This window comes from Citrus clementina, unplaced genomic scaffold, assembly GCF_000493195.1.
Source record: "Citrus clementina cultivar Clemenules unplaced genomic scaffold, Citrus_clementina_v1.0 scaffold_2, whole genome shotgun sequence".
Classification (NCBI taxonomy): Eukaryota; Viridiplantae; Streptophyta; class Magnoliopsida; order Sapindales; family Rutaceae; genus Citrus; species Citrus x clementina.
In genome coordinates, this window is record NW_006262688.1 from 36345780 (window position 1) to 36365025 (window position 19246).

At 35.7% G+C, this 19246-nt stretch overlaps 3 protein-coding genes across 7 annotated transcripts; all 3 read right to left on the reverse strand.

Moving 5' to 3' along the window:
* Nucleotides 1–5327: 5327 nt before the first annotated feature.
* Nucleotides 5328–8044, reverse strand: LOC18051717 (protein phosphatase 1 regulatory inhibitor subunit PPP1R8 homolog). Of its 3 annotated transcripts, none has more exons than XM_024191623.1 (3): nt 8028–8044; nt 6853–7324; nt 5328–6280 (listed from the first exon to the last, which is right to left on the reverse strand). In XM_024191623.1, exons 2-3 carry the CDS (start codon nt 7314–7316, stop codon nt 5455–5457), a joined length of 1290 nt encoding a protein of 429 aa, XP_024047391.1. In that variant the 5' UTR covers nt 7317–7324; nt 8028–8044; the 3' UTR covers nt 5328–5454. The 3 variants fall into 3 exon arrangements, with proteins under 3 accessions (XP_024047391.1, XP_006449995.1, XP_024047390.1); XM_006449932.2 differs by lacking the exon at nt 8028–8044 and adding an exon at nt 7799–7903; XM_024191622.1 differs by lacking the exon at nt 8028–8044 and adding an exon at nt 7638–7775.
* A 199-nt stretch (nt 8045–8243) lies between these two features.
* Nucleotides 8244–13804, reverse strand: LOC18051718 (C2 and GRAM domain-containing protein At1g03370). The gene is given in 10 exon segments (XM_006449934.2): nt 8244–8891; nt 9012–9284; nt 9474–9639; nt 9967–10229; nt 10346–10462; nt 10578–10861; nt 11007–11189; nt 11581–12529; nt 12531–12805; nt 12997–13804. Coding segments are annotated over 10 exon segments (3051 nt in total). The 5' UTR covers nt 13346–13804; the 3' UTR covers nt 8244–8699.
* A 425-nt stretch (nt 13805–14229) lies between these two features.
* LOC18051719 (phosphoglycolate phosphatase 2) lies at nt 14230–18719 on the reverse strand. Of its 3 annotated transcripts, none has more exons than XM_024192113.1 (11): nt 18600–18719; nt 18407–18499; nt 18218–18310; nt 18035–18106; nt 17257–17328; nt 16169–16228; nt 16001–16053; nt 15099–15196; nt 14924–15023; nt 14621–14724; nt 14230–14524 (listed from the first exon to the last, which is right to left on the reverse strand). In XM_024192113.1, exons 1-11 carry the CDS (start codon nt 18669–18671, stop codon nt 14424–14426), a joined length of 918 nt encoding a protein of 305 aa, XP_024047881.1. In that variant the 5' UTR covers nt 18672–18719; the 3' UTR covers nt 14230–14423. The 3 variants fall into 3 exon arrangements, with proteins under 3 accessions (XP_024047881.1, XP_024047882.1, XP_006450001.1); XM_024192114.1 differs by having other exon boundaries at nt 14231–14524; nt 18407–18474; nt 18578–18719; XM_006449938.2 differs by having other exon boundaries at nt 14232–14524; nt 18407–18474; nt 18572–18719.
* Nucleotides 18720–19246: the final 527 nt, after the last annotated feature.

The following is a 19246-nucleotide window of genomic DNA, read 5'->3' on the forward strand; positions in this document are numbered from 1 at the left end:
GTATCTAACGGATCTTTGAGAAAGGCTGGCTAACCATGTGCCCGTTGCCCGGTCTTCATTTTACTAGCTCGTTGACTATGTTAGTCGTTGATCGTTAATTCACTCAAGAGTCGAAGTATAATACTAATAATATAATGTCCAAATTACCAACCTGCATGGCTGCATATGTATAATATTATTCCCAGCCAGTCCGCCCCACCCCCCACCTCATCCGTACTTAAACACCTACAGTTAGACCAACAGTGTAGAGACACTTTGATTAATTTGCTGTTAGTTGTCATGATTTTATCTTATGGAATTGGCTGCAGATTCGGTGTTTTATTTCTCAATATGCTAATGGTTTTCCTGATTATAGATTTCATTGAATTTGTTTTGACCTTTTGACTTTCATTTATCTTTTCTGATTTTTCTATGGCTCCCTTTTTTTTTTTTTTGAGGAATAAGGCTTATATGTCCTTGTTTTACATAGATTTCGTTCTTTTTATTTAAATAAAGTTTCCTTACTTCGCCGATGTTTCAAATAAAAGAATAGCATTTTATATAAACATCCTATGTAGTGTTTTTTTGTTATACTTTGACAAAGGCATCTGTATGCTTTTTATACATATAAATTATTATTATTATTTTTTTAAAATAGCATATGTGTAATCAAAGACGTACTTAATATAAATGTGACATAGTTTAAAAATTATAGCTGTTGTTGTCGGAAAAATTAAATAATATTAATTGGTTTTTTTTTTATATAAATATGTGATAAAATCGATTAACTGCCGAACCATTATTTACCAAACATTTAAGGCCAAACAAGGCCTAACTGGCTAAGAATTGTGTATTAATAATACAAGCGCTGGCTAGATCGCTTGTTTGCTGTAACTCATGCATTATATTTATTTTATATGGCGACCCCAGTCGCCCTCTTCATCATCAACTAAAGCAGTTGCAAGAAAAGTCCTGAAAACTCGATTAATTTGATGAAAATGAGGCAAGTTGTGTATGGGTCAAAAAGCTAACATTAATGTCATAGAGGCCATAATTAATAATGGCAAAGCATGGCATTATTTGCGCAAGTTATGTCAACCTAGGTTAGACATAGGCAACAGGGCGTATCTCCAAATTGGGAATAATCAATCCCCACTCTCCAAATATGCTGCAATGGGAAGCACGAGGGGCCTACTAGGAAGCCTAAAAGTCTTTGATATTTTCTCTGTTTGGGCAGTCTTTTTTAGTTGGTGCCATCTCATTTGCCTATCATCTCTCACTCTGAATGAGTCAATGTCACAATTTGCTTTTGCTTGCAATTTGGATGGATCCCACGTCCATATCCCATTCTTATTTCCACCATGTTCTTGTATTGTATTTTTGCTTGTACACAAGTAATTACCCCTCACAAGGCCCAACTTTTGGTTCAAGAATCCTTGACAAAATAAAAAGAGACATTGTGAGGATTCTTCTTATCCTATGTTTACTCGTGAGTCGTGAGATTGATAAATTAACATTTAAAATCAGAATAATTCACGGGGTTTACTTATTAAAATAGAAGTATCTTACCCAAATTTCATAATTTTATTTTTGTCTTCAATTAAAATATTGTTATTGTTGTTATTATTCTTGTGATTGTTCATAGTAATAATAATAATGATGATGATGATGATAGGAATCTGTGTTAACAAAAGATTTCTACTGATTATTTTCAATATGAGACGAGTCAATAATCAATTTTAGTATCTTATTGAACGAAATGGTGATATTCTCATCCATTCAATCTACGAGTTCGAACCATAGTAAATTCTTATATGAAACTGTATGATTCTCCTAATCTAAATCAAGTAGATTATTATTATTATTGTTAAAATTATTATTATTATTATTTGTTTGAAGGAAAAAATGGATGCAAGCATAGACCAGTAGCCTGGTGACACGTTGCAGGAGGAGTCAACCAAATGGAGTTATCTGGTTTGACCAAAACGAGAGGATAGCTCGCAAAAAAACTGGGAGTTAAGCTCCTTAAAAGGGAGGGCAATGTCGATAAATATATGCAATACTAAAGGGTGTTATTGAAAACTAATTTGGTGGAAGGAGCCTTTGTGAGCATTAATAAAATAAAGGGATATTATTATTCGTATATCCTATAGATGCTCTGTTATAAAAAATACTACAACACTTTGAGGGTGTATCAATCGTCCATCCTAAATTGACAAAACTCTCTGCCGACCACCAAACCGTTAGCTACCGTTTGAAAGTTAACGGAATTATAGCGAATTGACAAATTTACCCTTGAAAGTATCACTTGTATACCCTTAAATTCTTTTATTATCACTTGTATACCCTTAAATTCTTTTATTATCACTTGTATACCCTTAAATTATCATTTATATCATATGAAAAGACCAAATTACCCCTTTGGTGTTATCCTATTTAAATGGCAAGTAACGGTTTGGTGGACAACATATACATTTTGTCAACTTAGGGTGAACGATTGATACACCCTTAAAGTGTTGTAGTATTTTTTATAACAGAGCATCTATAGGGTATACGAATGATAATTTTCCTAAAATAAAAGATTTATCGACTTTGTAGGTGATGAATAAGGAAACAGTGAAAAGAAAGATTCTTTGGTTGAGCAATGAGAGGACGCCACGTCAGCTGTCCTCTGTAGCACCTTAAAAAGCAACAGGATCACAAGCTTGAGGGATTGCTACATATCCAACATAGAAGGCAAAATGGGGGTTGGAGTTTCTTTGCCTCCCAAACCTATAAACATCACCATCTCGGGACCACCATGCAGGTTACATAAATGTCCTCGCCTGAGGAAGGACATCCATTGATTGAGCGCTTTGTGTTCGAAACTATCAAAATGACCCTCAGGCACACTCCACAAAAGCTTAAGGACATCCTCAAACGGTAACTAATTTTCATCACTCAAAAATTACTCTCTCATCTTCTTCCTCATAGCATGTTCATTATTTTTAAGAGTTTTAAGGTCCATTTGACTTTAAATCCACTACCTATCACTCAAAATCTAACTTGAGTGTCGAAATGTGGTTGCCAACCACCGCTGGCTTGGCCTCTAATGTTAGCTTTGGCTTTCATCTTCATTTTCATCCTATCTTCTTCCCCTTATCATTAAACACTCACCTTGCCTAGCTAACCTCTTCCATCTTGATACAAAACACCTCCAACATTAAGGCAGCCATTCACCTCAAATCAATTTATTTGTTTTAGTTGGTTAAACCAAAATCTAACCAAAATCAGTATTGTTGTTGTTGTTATTGTGGTTACTGCTATAGTTGTTATTTTGAATAATAATAGTAATCACAATTATTATACTAAATAATGACAACAATCAATTATGGTTATTTTACTGACTTGTAATAATCTATTATGATTTTAAGACAAAATAAAAATATCAATGACAAAATAATTCATTTTGATTCTAATTTCTATTCCTACAATAAATTATTTATTTTAATTCTTATTTCCTATTTCTATTATAATCTATTTCAATTACAATTCAAACCTGGTTGGTAAACAAACCATTGGTCTAAAAGCTGGCGTGATCAATCCGCGCACTCCAATATACCATTCGGGAAAAAAAGTGCACTGGACCCACCAACAGTTGGGGCTGTGTCTTGCTCTTGCCTGTTAACAAAGGCTAGACCCACATGATTAATGGCACAAGAAATAATGCGTTCAATTAAAGCACTTTCTTCGTGTCTTTCTTAGTTTCTTTCGTTGAATTGTTTTGCCTTCGGTAAATAGAAATAGTCCACAGATGGCATCAATCCATGTGTCAACATGACTCCTCATGTGGGTATGGGAACTGGGAGTTAAAATGAATAACATGCTGCTGCTGATTTAAGAATTATTACTCAATAAAATATGTATGCCTCGGCCTCGCCTTTTCCTCAATTTACTTCGTATGAAAACCCAAGCCATCAAGGCAGAACTTGTACAAACTTTACCATTGGAGCACTTGTGTTAAGTGATCCTGATAAAGTTAATGCCGATTTCATTTCATGTGATTCTTAGATCAGAAAAGCCGGAATATAGAAAACAGGAGTTTGGCGAAGTGAAGTCGGTGACAGACATTGGTAGGGATGACAATAGTACCCGCAAATCCAGAAATTCGTCTAAATCCGCTTTCTGTGGGTAATTTTATGGGTTGTGGGTGGATTTATTATTATAAATTGAAACTCGCACTAGGTTACGGGTGAGTTTGATATTAGGTAAATATCCGACGGATACTTGCATGATATTCACCGACTGACAATTTTTTTGAAATTTTTTTTTAAATTTAATTTTAATAAAAAATATTTAAATTTAAAAATATACTTATTGTAATTTTGATTGAATTTTCTTTAACTTAAAACATGGATTATATATATATATATTGTAATTTTACTTATTATAATTTTGTATGGACTTTTATTCTTTAACTTAATGCATGGATTATTCATTATTATAATTTTGTTTTTTAGATTAGTATATGTATTATTCTTTAGAAAATATTAATTTTAATCATTATTGTAGGAATCGTGTTGGATGGGTGCTAATGGTGGTAAATGAAATGAATATCTTCTCTTGGAGTTTGTGTTGAATGATAATATGTAATGATAATTGTTTTGTTTAGATACCAGTTTGTGGCTTTTTTTAATAAATTTATGTATTTTATTCTTAAATTTGAGAATTTATGTTAGATTGATGTTGTAATTTTAATTTTCCATTTACATTGATTAAATATAGAATTGAGCATGTTATGTAGAATTTTAAGTTATTATTATAAATTTACATATTAAACATTTGTGATTTTAAATGTGGAAACCGTAAAAAACCCGCTGGATACTATTGCGGATTTAGTAAATTTTATGTGGATATGGGCTTGGCAATGACATCACTTCGAACTTGCAGCAGCAAATAGACTTAGTGTTGCCACCAATCTCTGTGTTTATCTTTTTAACAGTTGTGATTACTGATTAGTTAGGAATATATTTGTCATTAAATCTTATTCACACATCACACGAGATCTTTCAAAAACAGCTTAGACTTAGATGACCACGGCATTGACAGGACACAAATTCAATAGGGTCCTGGCCACTCTATGGGTTATACAAACTTAAACCAGATCCAATTATCTATTAAGAGTACACCTCAATGCAGTAACAGAAAGGAATCACTTCACCAGCCGAAAAATTGGATGACCAATTTCCTTTTCAATTCCCATGTGAAAGAAGTCTCAACTCAAAATATTGGATTTCAGCTAATTTAACTTAAAATACCTCACTGGAGCATGCCATCACAAAAAAAATTGCTAATAGAATACAACAAAATTTCCCATTTACAATGGAGCCAGTCACTTCTTATTCCTATTCAAAGCTGCTTTTATAGTTTCCATCATCTGTCTATTCCACAAGAAGAAGAGTTACACAAGCACAGGCTTAACCAACACACGTTCAGTTAGGCACCAAATAAATCATCATTGTCATTGTCATAAGTGAGGGAGTTATTTCCAGGTTTTTCCCTTGACATACTAATAGCCTTTCCTTCAGCATCTTCAGGCGGGGAAGCTGGTCTAGTAGAGCTAACAGATGAATAAGCCCAAGAAGACCCCACTTTTCCAGAAAATGAATCGCCGTAAAGGTCATCATAGATCCCGCTTTTTGGACCACTTTTGACCTTATTCAATACTTCTTGTAGCTTATCAGTCACACCTTTGGGCAAAAAATTTTCTTCCTTTTGAGAGGGCTTTTCCTTACATTTGGGTATCACAGTAGTTTGCACGAGGGATTCATATTTTCCAACTAGACTTCCTTCTTTCATGCCTATTGGACCTGGTTCTGTTCCTACATCAGCACCATCTGAAATGCCAACGACTTCAACCAACTCTCCTCCAGCTTGATCCCTGAAGGACACTCTTAATTTTTTAATTCTTTTTGCAGCCCTCTCTGGTTGCTGGCCGTCATCTCTTCCAATCGATGACCTACTAGGCTCACCAGATCGACATATTAGGTCAGACTTACTTAAACCATAACGATTTATAAGTGTATTATAAACCACAACAGCTTCCTCATCGGATGGATCAGGAGGCGGTGGTAAATTGATCTCTGTAGCTGGTGGAGGACGAGCAAAAAGAGCATCAGTATTCTTTCTCAAAATATATGTTCTTGTTGACGCAGCGAATCTCAAAGACTGCCCAACTTCAAGCTCAACTGGAGTCTCTTTGGTCAAACGCTCATTGGCAACAAAGGTACCGTGAGCTGATCCCAGATCAATTACGTATATGCTGTACAGATTACAAAAGCTTGTATGACAAATTGTTGACAGAGGTTTTTTATTTTATTTTTATTCAGAAAGCAGATATTCCCACAAGAACATTAAATATTTTCAAAATCTGTTGAAGAAGATTCTCATTTGGCAACACATTACAAAGTGGAGGATTAAGACAACACAGAGATCTGGAATGAGTCGAATGACCAACAAGGTCATCAAACCTGAGCTTCCAGTAGTAATCCTCCTATAGCTAATAGCAAAGCACACTTGAGCATAAAAATCTTACCAACAGCTCAGAAACAAATTCAATAACATACACTTGCGATAAAACAAACTACCAGATTTTGTGATCGACCAACATCAAACAAAAAGACTAGAGATGAATGGTAAAACTTGTTATCCTGCAAATGCATATTTAATTTCCAATCTTCTTCTCATCATTGTGAACTTATTTGTAAATGAAGTATAATATAGTGTAAAAATGGTTCAAGGGAAACTTTAATGCCATTCCAAAACAAATAACATGTCAAGAACTATAAAAGAGCTGCAAGAAATAGTGTCAAGGACATTGAGAAAAAAACTAACCTTCCATTCTTGTGAGGAATGACGGCGGCATGCTGGCGTGAAATGGACTGATGATCAAGAACAAAATCACACGTTTGAAACTGCCTCCCAAAAATATGCCTCCGTCTATCCAAATTAATCCGGTCAAGAATCTCACCATCCTTCAAAACCTCAAGATAGTAGACACTGGAGCGAGGCTCAATTGCCCAGTCTGGTGGTTGCCAAGTGGATTGCCCGCCTCCAATCTGGGTCACCTGCTGTGCTTTCCCAACAGACAGCGAAGCCTCCTGTTTGATGGAGTTTTGAGAAATCTGGTGTTGATTCTGATACTGGGGTTGTTGTTGGTAACTTTGTGAATGTAAACACTGAGTTGAAGGATTAGTAACAGCTTCTGAAGCAGTTTTGGCAGCAGAATTAACAGCAACTGAAAATGGTTCCAAGGATTGAGCTTTCTTGAATCGATCAAGACCGGCTCTTCCGAACATTCTCTACACTTTAATCATTAAAATAAAGCTCTCAATATTTACTTTAGAAACAGTGATAAACATGATGTTAACATGATAATGCGATTCGTCATCTGTTTCTACAAAAACCCTAATTTCAAAAATAGAAATACTGTTACACTTAATTTGCACCAAAAAGACTTAAAGTTTATCAACCGAAGGAATCAATATCATTAAACTGCTAAAAGAAACAGCTAATATCAATCAAAAGACCCAAATCTGATGTTTAGATATATCAAACTACAATCATATCATAACCAATATCGAAGTAGAACGATGAAGCCAAGGAAAAAAAAAAATTACGTAAGGGTTCTAACGATCTGATTGATTGATTAACCGATTGATCGACCAGAGTAAGAAAAGTAACAATACAGCAATTCAACAAATCAAGTAGCTGAATTTAAAAAAAAAAAAATTGAAACGGTCCGTTTGGTAATGGTCCTAATGGATAAAGCCACCCTTACCGTAGCCTTATGCTGGGTTTATTTTCTGAACCGTTTTCCCCCCTTTATGTTGGGTTTATTTTGTGAACCGTTTTCCCCCCTTTCCTCATAAAAGTGCTAGTAACCATCCAAATATATTTCACAAATCAGCCACTTGCTTTTGTTTTAATAATAATAATATATCACGCATTTAAATGATGACGAAAAAAAAAAATAATAATAATAAAAAATGCGCGATATACAGACTAACTTGTCTTGTGTAATCTAATTTTTCCAGGCTTGCCAATCATATTGTCTTATTTTCACTTTCATTATCTTGAATATCTTTTTTGTCTTTATCAACTGGTAGCATGGATCTTTTCATTTCATATTTTTCTTTACTAATTGAGAGATTATAAAAAATCTACGCTCCAGAACTCACCAATATAAAAAATAAAGACTAAAATTAATTTATATGAGACTAACACACAAGTTGCACATTTATACATTAAACAAAAGGTTTAAAAACCATTGTCAAGAAATAGTTTAATGCTCTGAGTAATGGCAATCAAAATTTTGGAATTACGGCAGCCGCACACCGAATACACATAGACAGAAGTATCGGACTACTGAAAAAGTTAAAGCTCTTGCCACCATGTAGTATCAGAAGATTTCGTACACTACAACGCACTGCTATATCCAAAATTGAAGTTTCAGCAGCAATTCTGTCCCACCTGTGATATATGCCAATAGCTAGACTGCATATCTGGATGATTGCCAGTGATGACATCTGCAATCTATGTCTGACGCCAATACCGCTCATAAAAGTGGACATTAAGAATGCGGAGATACTAAAAGGGAATGGCAAAAAAATATCGGCTCTTTTCAGACTCAAATCAAGTCCACCGCATTAAGAATGCAATAGCAATGCCCAAACCATCCACTATCTCGCTGCAAATTCCTTCTCAATTACACTTAACTTCACCCTTAGGCGGTCTTCCAGATTTGAGACAATGTTCTTTGTAATTCTTTTCTGATGCCTGGTGCTTTTCAGCCATGCAACTCCTAGGTACACCTGTGCTAGACAACCTTTTGGTCTTGAGGGTGAATCCTCAACTTGGTATCTTAGGTGAAGCTGTACATTTCAAAGGACAATTGTCAATTGTGATGAATGTAGAGAACAAAGAATTAATGCAATCTGATGGAAAAGAAACTTGAATTTGCACATAAAAACAATTCAAACTGGCATTCTTACATTAAAATAGTCACCAAGTGGAACTCCATGAAGAGTCATAACCTCTTCAACAAGCCAACCATTCCCATTGGGCAAGGGAGATTTTTGCTGAGTGCTTGTCACCTCTCCTCTATAGCGGGATATACACTTATCAAATCTATAATATATCTGCCTCTCATAAACATCGAGCTTCTCTGATTCCCAAGAACTGCAAGAATAACTAACACAACCAGCTTTCTCCATAACAGCACGCTCCAACTCACCCCCACCAAATAGCTCCATAAAGAAACTCATCTAAGATTATCAACAAGACAGTAGTAATTGTCACATACAAGCAGATACCTTACACTATGTATTATAAGACAATCATGAGAAAATGTAAACATGCACGACAGTTACCAGCCTAACATGGATACACATGCTTATAGACGTTTCCCACAAGCATAAACATAGACAAGGGGAGACAGAGAGAGGAGAACTTACAGGAACTGGAAGAACAGAAGAATAGACCTCAGACATGGTGACATCCTCAAGACCCAAGAAGGTTCCACCCTCCTCAGATTGTAGGCTTTTGGCTTCTGATTCTTCAACTATTTGCACTTTCTGCTCTGGACTCAAGGATCTTGCCTTCCACAGTGCCATGATTGTCCTATTCAACATACATAAAATGGTAAGTCACATAGGGTAGTTTTATCTACTATCATTTTTCATTTTTCCTATCCAAGATTAAAGAGGCACATCATGTTTTGGACACTATATAACATATACCCTAATTGCTTTGCAGCAGAGTTCAATATGCTTCTCAAGTTGGTACAAGCACAAAAACTAAAGAAAGAGAGATTGGAGAAGGCCAAAAAGGTTTATTCAGAAAACAGAATTGCGCGATGAGCACAATTAAAAAAAAAAAAACCAAAAAGGAAATCATGTTACAATTGTAACAATAATGTAAAACGAACAGGGCACTGTTTTCATTTACCGATGAGCTACATTGTAAGATACAAAAGAATGAAAATGGAACTTTAGCCTGCCTTCCTCATCTTGGGTCTTCGCACCATGCCTTGCATCCATGCCTCGACCCTGCCGGAGAGTCATGACGATAACTGGGCTGCCCATTGATGACAAAGAAGGAGGTAACACTTGAATGTCTTCTATGTCCTCCCAGAGAAAGAAAAAATTTGTCTTGTGCCCAAATAAATTTGCATGGAACCCAATTATTCTTGCAGACAGAAATAGGCGACCCTGCACATTGACAATGACAAGTAATATGATCAGACTGCTAAAGCACAGCATTTAAACGCATATAGATGGATCTAATATAAAATAATTGATTTGTATTATGACCATGCCAAAAGCACCTGTAGGAGCATTTTTCGCTTTAAGTGACATGTGAAATCGTTTATAAGAAATTCCTCTGGTGGCAGCCCAAAGAGTTTCTGAAAGGCTGAATTTGTTTGAGGAGATCGAAGATTTATCTACAAATGTTTCCGTCAAACAGAAATATTAAACAAAAATGCTGTGAGCTATGAAAACCATAACATATATAGCAGATTGATAAATAAAAACCCAGAACAGAATAACTTGCATTACCTTCTTTCCCACCTCTTTCTCCATCTTAGTCAAATACTCTTTGACAACATTGCTACCCTTTGTATTATTGAGGAAAATTCTTAAGTGAAGCTTAGATTGACATGCCTGTGCTAGCTTTCCTTGAAGAGGAATCCACACATCAGCTAGATCTGAGATATCAGATTTTACAAAGTTTATCTCAGCATGTCCCAGAGATGTAGCTTCATTAAAAGGTCCATCAAAATCATAAACTTCTACATCCAGCATCGAAGGAGGCTCGTCCATTGCATCATACTCAAATATTTCTGTGAGGGTGAATGAAGTTTCATGACAATAGATCAAAGGAAATTGAGATCTTAAATAGGACACAGTCTATTAAAACTTGATCCAAAAGAAAAAATAAAGATGTAGATATCCGAAAACATTCATATATAATTGTAGAAGGATCACCATTCCACATTGGATCGCATTGCTGAAACTTTATTGAGCTGGTTCTACTTTTCCCATTACAAGTGAACACCACATATGGATCACAGAACCCACTTGAATCAACAGCTGCTAAGTTATCTCCCTTAATCAAAGCAACAGTTAGCAACCACCCGTCACCTTGTGCTTTAACTCCATGATCACTGCCTATAGTTTAATAGAAAATGAAAATAAATAGAAAGCTAAACAAAAGAATGACATAGACAAATGCAGGCTCGGGCAGGAAGAACTGGAAGCAAAGAGCATTAGAGAAAGGAAATAATGTTGTCCCCCAAAAACTCTGAGGTTAACAATTTGCTATTATATGCATGACTCTGAGGTTTATAGGACAACACAGCAATTTGTTAAAAATTGGGATTATTAAAAATATTTATCATGGCTTCAAGTTGATCAGTCACACATCAGAGAAAGCATGTTAATAATCTTTTCTGGGTCATCAATCAATTTCTCATCAGGCAGAGAGTTTAGTGGTATATTTAAACGAAGCAGTTTAGAGTTGTTACTAACAGAAAGAGAAATTAACAGTTGCAAACATTACCCTTTTGTTTTCTGGCTTGCATGAAGCGCGAAATTAACTGTAGGAACCTTTCACCCTGAAGGACCAGGACACCACACACGATAAATTCACCAATAGAATCTGGCAAGTCAAGCCCAACAAATTCAAGCCCCTGAATTGTGGTGGATGTGGCAAGCCAGATGTGGACAAGCACATAAATTCCCATAAAAAACGAAGAGACTACAGTGAAGTTAGCAAAATAGTGCACTGCCAGCTTCCAGTCAGACTGGGGCTCTGGCTGCAATGAAGCCAAAATCTGTTCCTTATTTAACCCCATATCATTTGAATCAACAGGTGTAATTGTCTGAGACAAAAAGGTTGCAAATTGCTCATACGTTTCCCTTAAAGCTGATCGAGCTCCATTTTCTATCATACCTTTCATCATGGTACTTTGCAGAAAATTCATGCGCCAAGATATCACCAAATGTGAAGACTGTTCTCCTGATGACAACTCAGGCCCAGGAGTAATGCAGAAGAGCAATTCAGTCTTAAAACTGCCCCCGTACATAACTTCTGGAGTGCTCACACTTGCTAAAATAGCAAATACCTTCCCATCAGCTTTCAGGTATGTTTGCTCCTCAAAGCCTTTCGTCGCCTTAATTAATTTATTTGCTGCCTTAATGTAAGTTACATCTCTTTTCAAGCTCTCGCAGCCATTCTCAAACCTCCACGGCCCAATTTGCAGTTCTGTATTTCCCTGTTCTTCAGCCCATGTTCTAGGGAAATTCGAATCAGGTGAAAAAAGTAGAGTGTTTAGGTCTTGAGGTGCAATCACATACATTTGGTCTACAAGGACTCCCCCAGGTAAATTGCTTGGGACTTCAGACCCTAGATCTCTAGGCTCCATAGTTTTCATTGCTTCTTCAAATGAAGCAGAAGAGGACTGATCCACACACTTGTCATCAAAAAGTTCAGATTTGGTAGTTTCAGGGGAACTCCAAAAAGTCAACACCTCTACCTGATGCTGTATCTGAGTTTTTATTAAACATTTGAGCAATTCGACCAGCTAAAGTTTTTTGTGCACAAGACTTCTCTTCCCTACTAGATGTGGTATCCTCTACTCTTACAGGAGAGGGTGCATTTGAAGGGCCACTGAAAGACCTCTTAGGAGATTCAGTTGTCTTCAATTGATCAAGGGGATCACTATTAATATTAAAGTCCACAGATGAAGTGTTATGCGAAAAACTTATAGTCAAAAGAATTTCACCTGCCATGGAATACATTAAAAGAAAAGTTACTACATTATGAGATGCACATTGGATTCTTGGAAAATTTTAAAATTCGGTCACAACAATTACCAGCCGTAGTAAGACATTATTAGCAAACAAAAGGCTGAAGGCAAGAAATTGAAGCAGCAAACAATATTAAAAGAAAAAACGAAAAACGTAACAAACATACCGCAGTCCTTATTTTTGGACTTCTTATTCTTCGGTTGAAGAGAGTGCCAAGCGGTGGGAAGAGACTTATTATCAGCATCAAAAACTCGTGAAACAGGGATTTTAAGAAACCCGACAAAGTCATCATTGAAGTACTTATCTTCATCCAAAACAGAAATAACAAGCTCGTCTTTCAAATCTTCAACTTTGAAACTAAACTCCTCCTCCCAACTTGGGCTTAAGCTCTTCCTCACCACTTTTGTCTTAAACCTTTGCCTTCCCAATTGTAATCTCACATACGGATCACTATACCCATTTTGATCCATCGCTGGTATGTTTCTTGCTTCTATAACTCTCACCACAAGCTTCATTTTGGACCCACTTGTGTTAAAACAATTTAAATAACATGTATATGTCTAAATGTGTATATGACAAAATGAACTACCAACAAAAACAATTCTTCATTGAATGTCTTAGATGAAGCAATAAACAATTCTAATCACCACCAAAGAACAGTGATCAGAAATGAAAAGCAGGTTGATTGTAATACGACAGGCCTGACAATTTCGTAAGCATTCAAATATCCCTGATCCAGAAAGCTAAACGACAGACAAAGATCAGCAAACTCGAAACATAAAGATTATCAAAGACGAAAATTCGATGGATTTTTTTTTTTAATTTACCTCCCGAACGCAATGAAATAATATGAACCAGAAATGGAATGATGCGAAATCAATGAGACAGGTGATCGATGCAATTGGAGGTTGAAACTGGAAAGCAAGAAGACTTTTCTCAATTGCAACTTCGCGTTTCGTGTTTGACTTATTGACTTTTTTTGGCCTTTTTGCTTTTTAATTGTCATGATATTACTTAAAATGTTCATAATTAATATTTTAATTTATGAATTTTTGTCACGTTAGGTTAAATAAAACCCAACACAAATGCGCCAATTCCGCTTTTGTTATCTTTTTGCTCCCTCTAATATTATAGTGCACACGTAAGAAATTAAAACCTTTTTCCTTGCAAAAGTCTCGGATGAAAGTCTTGAGAGAGGAAAAAACGAAAAATACTTTTTTTACTCTTTATCTTTTAGTTTTATTTCCTAATAAAGGCAAGTCATGGATTTGTCGGATTGGCCTTCATTTGTAGCTGACGGTTTTAGCCAGCCCAGGTAACCGTGTTCTCTTAAAAGAGCAATTAAATAAGCTTACAACTTCGCATCGCTGTTTCATCGACTGAGAGGTCAGGAAATGTGCACGCTCTCGTTCACACGTTAATTAACATCTCAGAATCAACGTAAAAGCAAAAGCAATGTTGCAGTTTTAAGCGCGAATTGCTTTTTGATGTTTCAATATAAGCGAGTTCAATACAAACAATCAGCATTCTACGGAATACAAACAATCGCAAACAGGCCTCAAATAAGTGAGTATTGAAGCAGTAATCGCAAGGTTACTGTCCTAATAATTCAAGAATGTCAGAAACCTGATTTGTGTAATAATCTGGTTGGATGTTGTTTGAGGGATCTTGGAGGGTGGATTGAGTTGTCACACCTACGTTCACAAGTTTCCCAACATCAGGAGACGCTAAGGATATGACAGAGAACTGATTTATTTTCATGTTAGAAAATCAAAGAAAAATCCTAGTACCTGAAAGAACAAGGAGTGTTTTGCAGCCAGCATTTTGTCCAAACAAAATATCAGTATCTAATCTATCACCCACCATACACATTCTGGAGGAAGCAATCTGAAATCTGCAAATCAGAATACAAAGTACAAAACTTATACTGGAAAAGGTCTTAACTTGTCTTTTCACACAATCTCATACCAATAATATTAGAATAATGATGTGATAAATGGAAGTCAGACATCTTTCGTACTTTTGTAAAGAATTTCCTCCCTCCACAATTTAGTCTGTATGAATGCAATGTAACGATCTTTCATCTAACTTACTTCTTTGACAAAATTTCCATCATGAACGTTGATGGCTTTCCAACTACAATAGGCTCTTTTTCAGTTGATGCACACATGGCTGCAACCATACACCCGGCACCTATAATCCAGGGTAAATCTTATAATGTCGCAAATTTGTCCAGTCTGTATTTTACATACGAGATGACTTTCTTACCAGGCCACTCTTGTAAATCAGTCAAATGCCCCACTGCATCACGATTGGTAGCAATAAAAAGGCAGCCAGGATTCTCACGGATGCAAAGGGTTCCATACCTAGCAATTAAAATAACAATCATCTAAAAAGCAAGCAAGCAACAAGCAGCAAATAGAATATCTATATATATGATGCATGCTAAACCTATTATAACGTTTGTCAGAATTTGTCCAGACAGATTTAAGGAAGTCCTTTTCATTGCTAAGCAAGATGCTAAACCCATGACCTGGCTCAACACCCGTCTCTCCACTGAGCCAAAGCCTTGATCAAGAAGGGATCTTTCACACGCTCAACCATGAACCATCCTTGTGTACCTGACGGCTAATATTATCTAAGACTTTGGATATGCATGTTTCCTAATCGTCACCTTTGTTATAGGAAAAAAATATGCAGCAATCAACTCTTCACCAATGTATCCAAAATGTCTTCATGAATTGTGAGGAATTTGAAGATTCTAAGGGGGAAACTGAGCACCTAGGTAACATTTCAGTACATATGCCAGACAACTGGCTGGCATTATCATTTCAGACGGCGATTAGCGAGACCATTAGAGAAGAAGCTAGAGTCAGAATTATCTCAAAGTTCTCTCTTGATTACCCTTTACTGAATAAAAAAGAAATGGGGCCATAGACCTGAGCTTCATCCATAAGTCTAATACTGGCCAGCCATTCAGAATCAATTCAGGCCTAAATCTAATAAATTTAGTTCACATGTGCAAGAGATCAAGTCAAAGATTGTATATACTCAAGTACTTAAAAGTTAAGTGATTAGGACTTCAAAAGTTGCAAAAGATTAATAACGTAAAAGTAAATAGGTAATATATTAATTTAAAACAAAATAGAACATGGCATACAGATTCTTACTGAAGCTTGTAATAGTTAATATGCGGATCTAATCCAACCACAACTGCTCCAACCTGGGAAGAAGGTGCAACAAATAGTTTTCAAGGAGTGAAGTAAAGAAAGAGGAAAAAATACAGAGAAAGAAAAGGAAAATTGCTCCAAGAAATTGCGGGCTAGGTGTTACATTACATTCTTATCATGTTCAAATAAGCAATTTGATTTCAGTTGTACCCTCTTTTCCCCATCTTCCTGCAATAAAGTGTAAACAATAAGGGAAAGGGCGTTCTAAATCAATGACATGAGTGAAACAAAAACCCTACACCCACAATACAAGCTAAAGAGAAGCATAAGATTTTGCAAGGGACTCTACAGCTAATGCGTCTAAAATGCAGGAGAATATCTGCACTCAAACTGGAGTCAAACAAAGGGCACGACAAGAAAACAATATTTTGTTACAAACTGAAGCAAAGTGAGCTGCCATCCTGCCAATGCGAGTTTCACCGATATTTATTTACTTATTTTTTTTCATTTTTGATGCTCAGCTTCACCAACAATTGCAACACTAATGGTTCACTTCCTGCTGGCAGGAGAATTTCTAAAACTTGGATAGCTGCTCAAGAGTTTTGTTTTGTGACGTCCTTTAAGTAAGAGGACTAAAAATTCTTGAATGAAACATTCTGAAATCAGAAGGCGAAAAAATGTGTCAATCAGATCATGCATACAGCTCCAGGCTGTGAAGTTATTAAGGTGTAACCTTATGAGGATTATTATGCATGTAACCAAAAGCAGGCCTCAGAATCATCTTTATTTCAAGAAAATGTATTCAATCAAACAAAACAACTCCAAAACCTTAGGTCTCCTAGAAATTGGACGTAAGGGTTTCCGAAAATAAGCCAAGTGGAAACTAATAGCCATTGTCAAGTTGCACAAAGTAAAGACCCCTGCTGATGAAAATACAAAAAGTTTTCAGCAACTCGATCCAAAAAGAGAGAGAATAACAATTAACAAGAAATCGTAAATAATTCACTAGTACTTTTCACTGCAACTAGAATGGTAGAAAAATAAAAAAAAAAAAAAAAAAAAATACAAATAAAGAGACCTTTATTCAATGATAAATAAAAAATCAGCAGTGAGCAATGAATGGCAAATTGCAACGTAAATTCATTTTATCCAACGATATCTTAAATGAGAAAGAGACCAAAAATACTGTGAGAATATATAGGTTGAAGTTATTCCTCTAAGAAACGAGATCATTTACAGATTTTAGAAAAACTTACTGGGCCACCAAGACCTGTATATCCAGCTTGCCGCAGCTCTTCTAATATGCCTTCACCACCAATAACATAAACCTTAAAAAGGAAAAAAAAATATATGTATGTATTTGGAAACAACACTCAAAAAAATAAAAAAGAAAAATAAAATAATAATGGCAATGTAACTTTCAGTTTATGGAACAGTTTTTTTCTTTTGGGGGTGGGGAAGGTGTGCCGTGAGGTGCAGCAGTGAGCCAGTGCCATCATGATTCTCAACTTTGGTGACCAGCCTGGGCAGTGAACTAAAGTCAAATCCAGACTGAATTCAACCAACAGCTGCCAAATTGATTTTATTAACATGTTTTGAATTGATTAAGCCCTCAACGTTGGTGACCAGAGCTAAACTCAAATCAAGACTGATCCAACCAGAATTAATTAGAACAATTTGATACTAAAAATTAAGCTGAATATCATAAAAATAAATCCACAATGTTAATGTTGCTGGTCATGAGCAATTTATGAAGTTGGACTCACTTGTAATTAAAATTCCAAGGAATGTTACAACATGCAATCAAGCAAATTAAAACTTTTAAATTAATTTAATCATTAAAAGCTTGTTACATTATATGTTGTCCCCTACCAGTTTGATTGGGAGAGGTTCATCCAAATTTGCACCAAGAAAATATATATGATAGACCTTTTTTTTTTTGGGAGGAAAAAAATAGTAAAAATTTTGTAAAACAGAATCAATAGTAGGACGAATTCCATTTAGTAAACCATAATGAGGATTGAGGCAGCATACCTTGTTCTCTTGAGGAAAATTGTTGACTTTCAAGTACATGGCAGCTGCAAAAGATGAGGAAAACATCTCATCCTACAAAACAATATCATAAAACAAAGGACAGATTCGGTTAGCTGAAATAGTGACATCTGATTGAAAAATACGCGAATCATTAACTACATGTGTAAGAACAGAGAAGCAAACCTCTGAGACCGAAACTCCAAGAGAATGGAACTTATGAGCATATTGTCTCCTTGATCTTCGAGAATTGTTGGTCACAAAAATAAGCTTCTTTCCCTGGAATAATGTAATAATGTAATAATGTTAAAACAAAATAAAAAACAGAAAAATAAGAGAAATATTAGGCAAATGAAATGAAGGAGTTTGAGAAACCTTTGATCGAAGCACGTCTAGTGTTTGTCGGACTCCGTCAATGAGTTTATCGCCCTTCCAGATCACACCTGATCGCATAATGAAATTCATCCGCTTCACAATATTAAAATTAAAAGAAACAATAATAACAATGAAGTAAATAAAAGAAAGGCATATATAATAGACCATCACAATCGAAGAGAAACGCGTCAACCGAATCGAAGAGAGCTGTAATGTTGTTTGCAGAGAGAAGCTCAGCCGGAGCTTGTCCATTTTGACCACTCATTCTCACTGTTCTTCGATTTTCTTTTGGAATGTAATAAATGACTACTTCCCTCCCACTTTTAGGGGGACATTTCAATGAAGGCGTTTGTACAAAATATAGGGATGGCAAATTGCGGGTTTGGGTCGGGCTTTTCAAAGTTCAGGCCCAAGTTCATATTAGTTAAACGATGTCTAGGTCCTTCAAAAGTTCGTCTAAGTTGGACGGGTCGAATTCGGGCCGGGTCTAGGCGGGCCTGGGTCGGGCTCGAACTTTTTAAATTAATTATAAAATATTTTTTAAATTAAGAAAAATATTTAAATTAAAGATAATAATATAATATATAAACAAAATAATAGTCAAATACATTTTATATTAGCAATACAACCTAATAAAATAACAAATACTAATATAAAAAATTAAACTAATTTAATATTTTAATTTTTTTTATTTAAATTAAATTTATTTTTTATTCATAAATTTAGAAAACCTGGGCCAAGTCCAGGCTTTTTTGCTAAGCCCTTGGCCAGGCCCAACATATGCGGGTTTTATCATTTTTAGGCCCATATCCAGGCCCACCCCTGCGGGTCGGGCTTTAG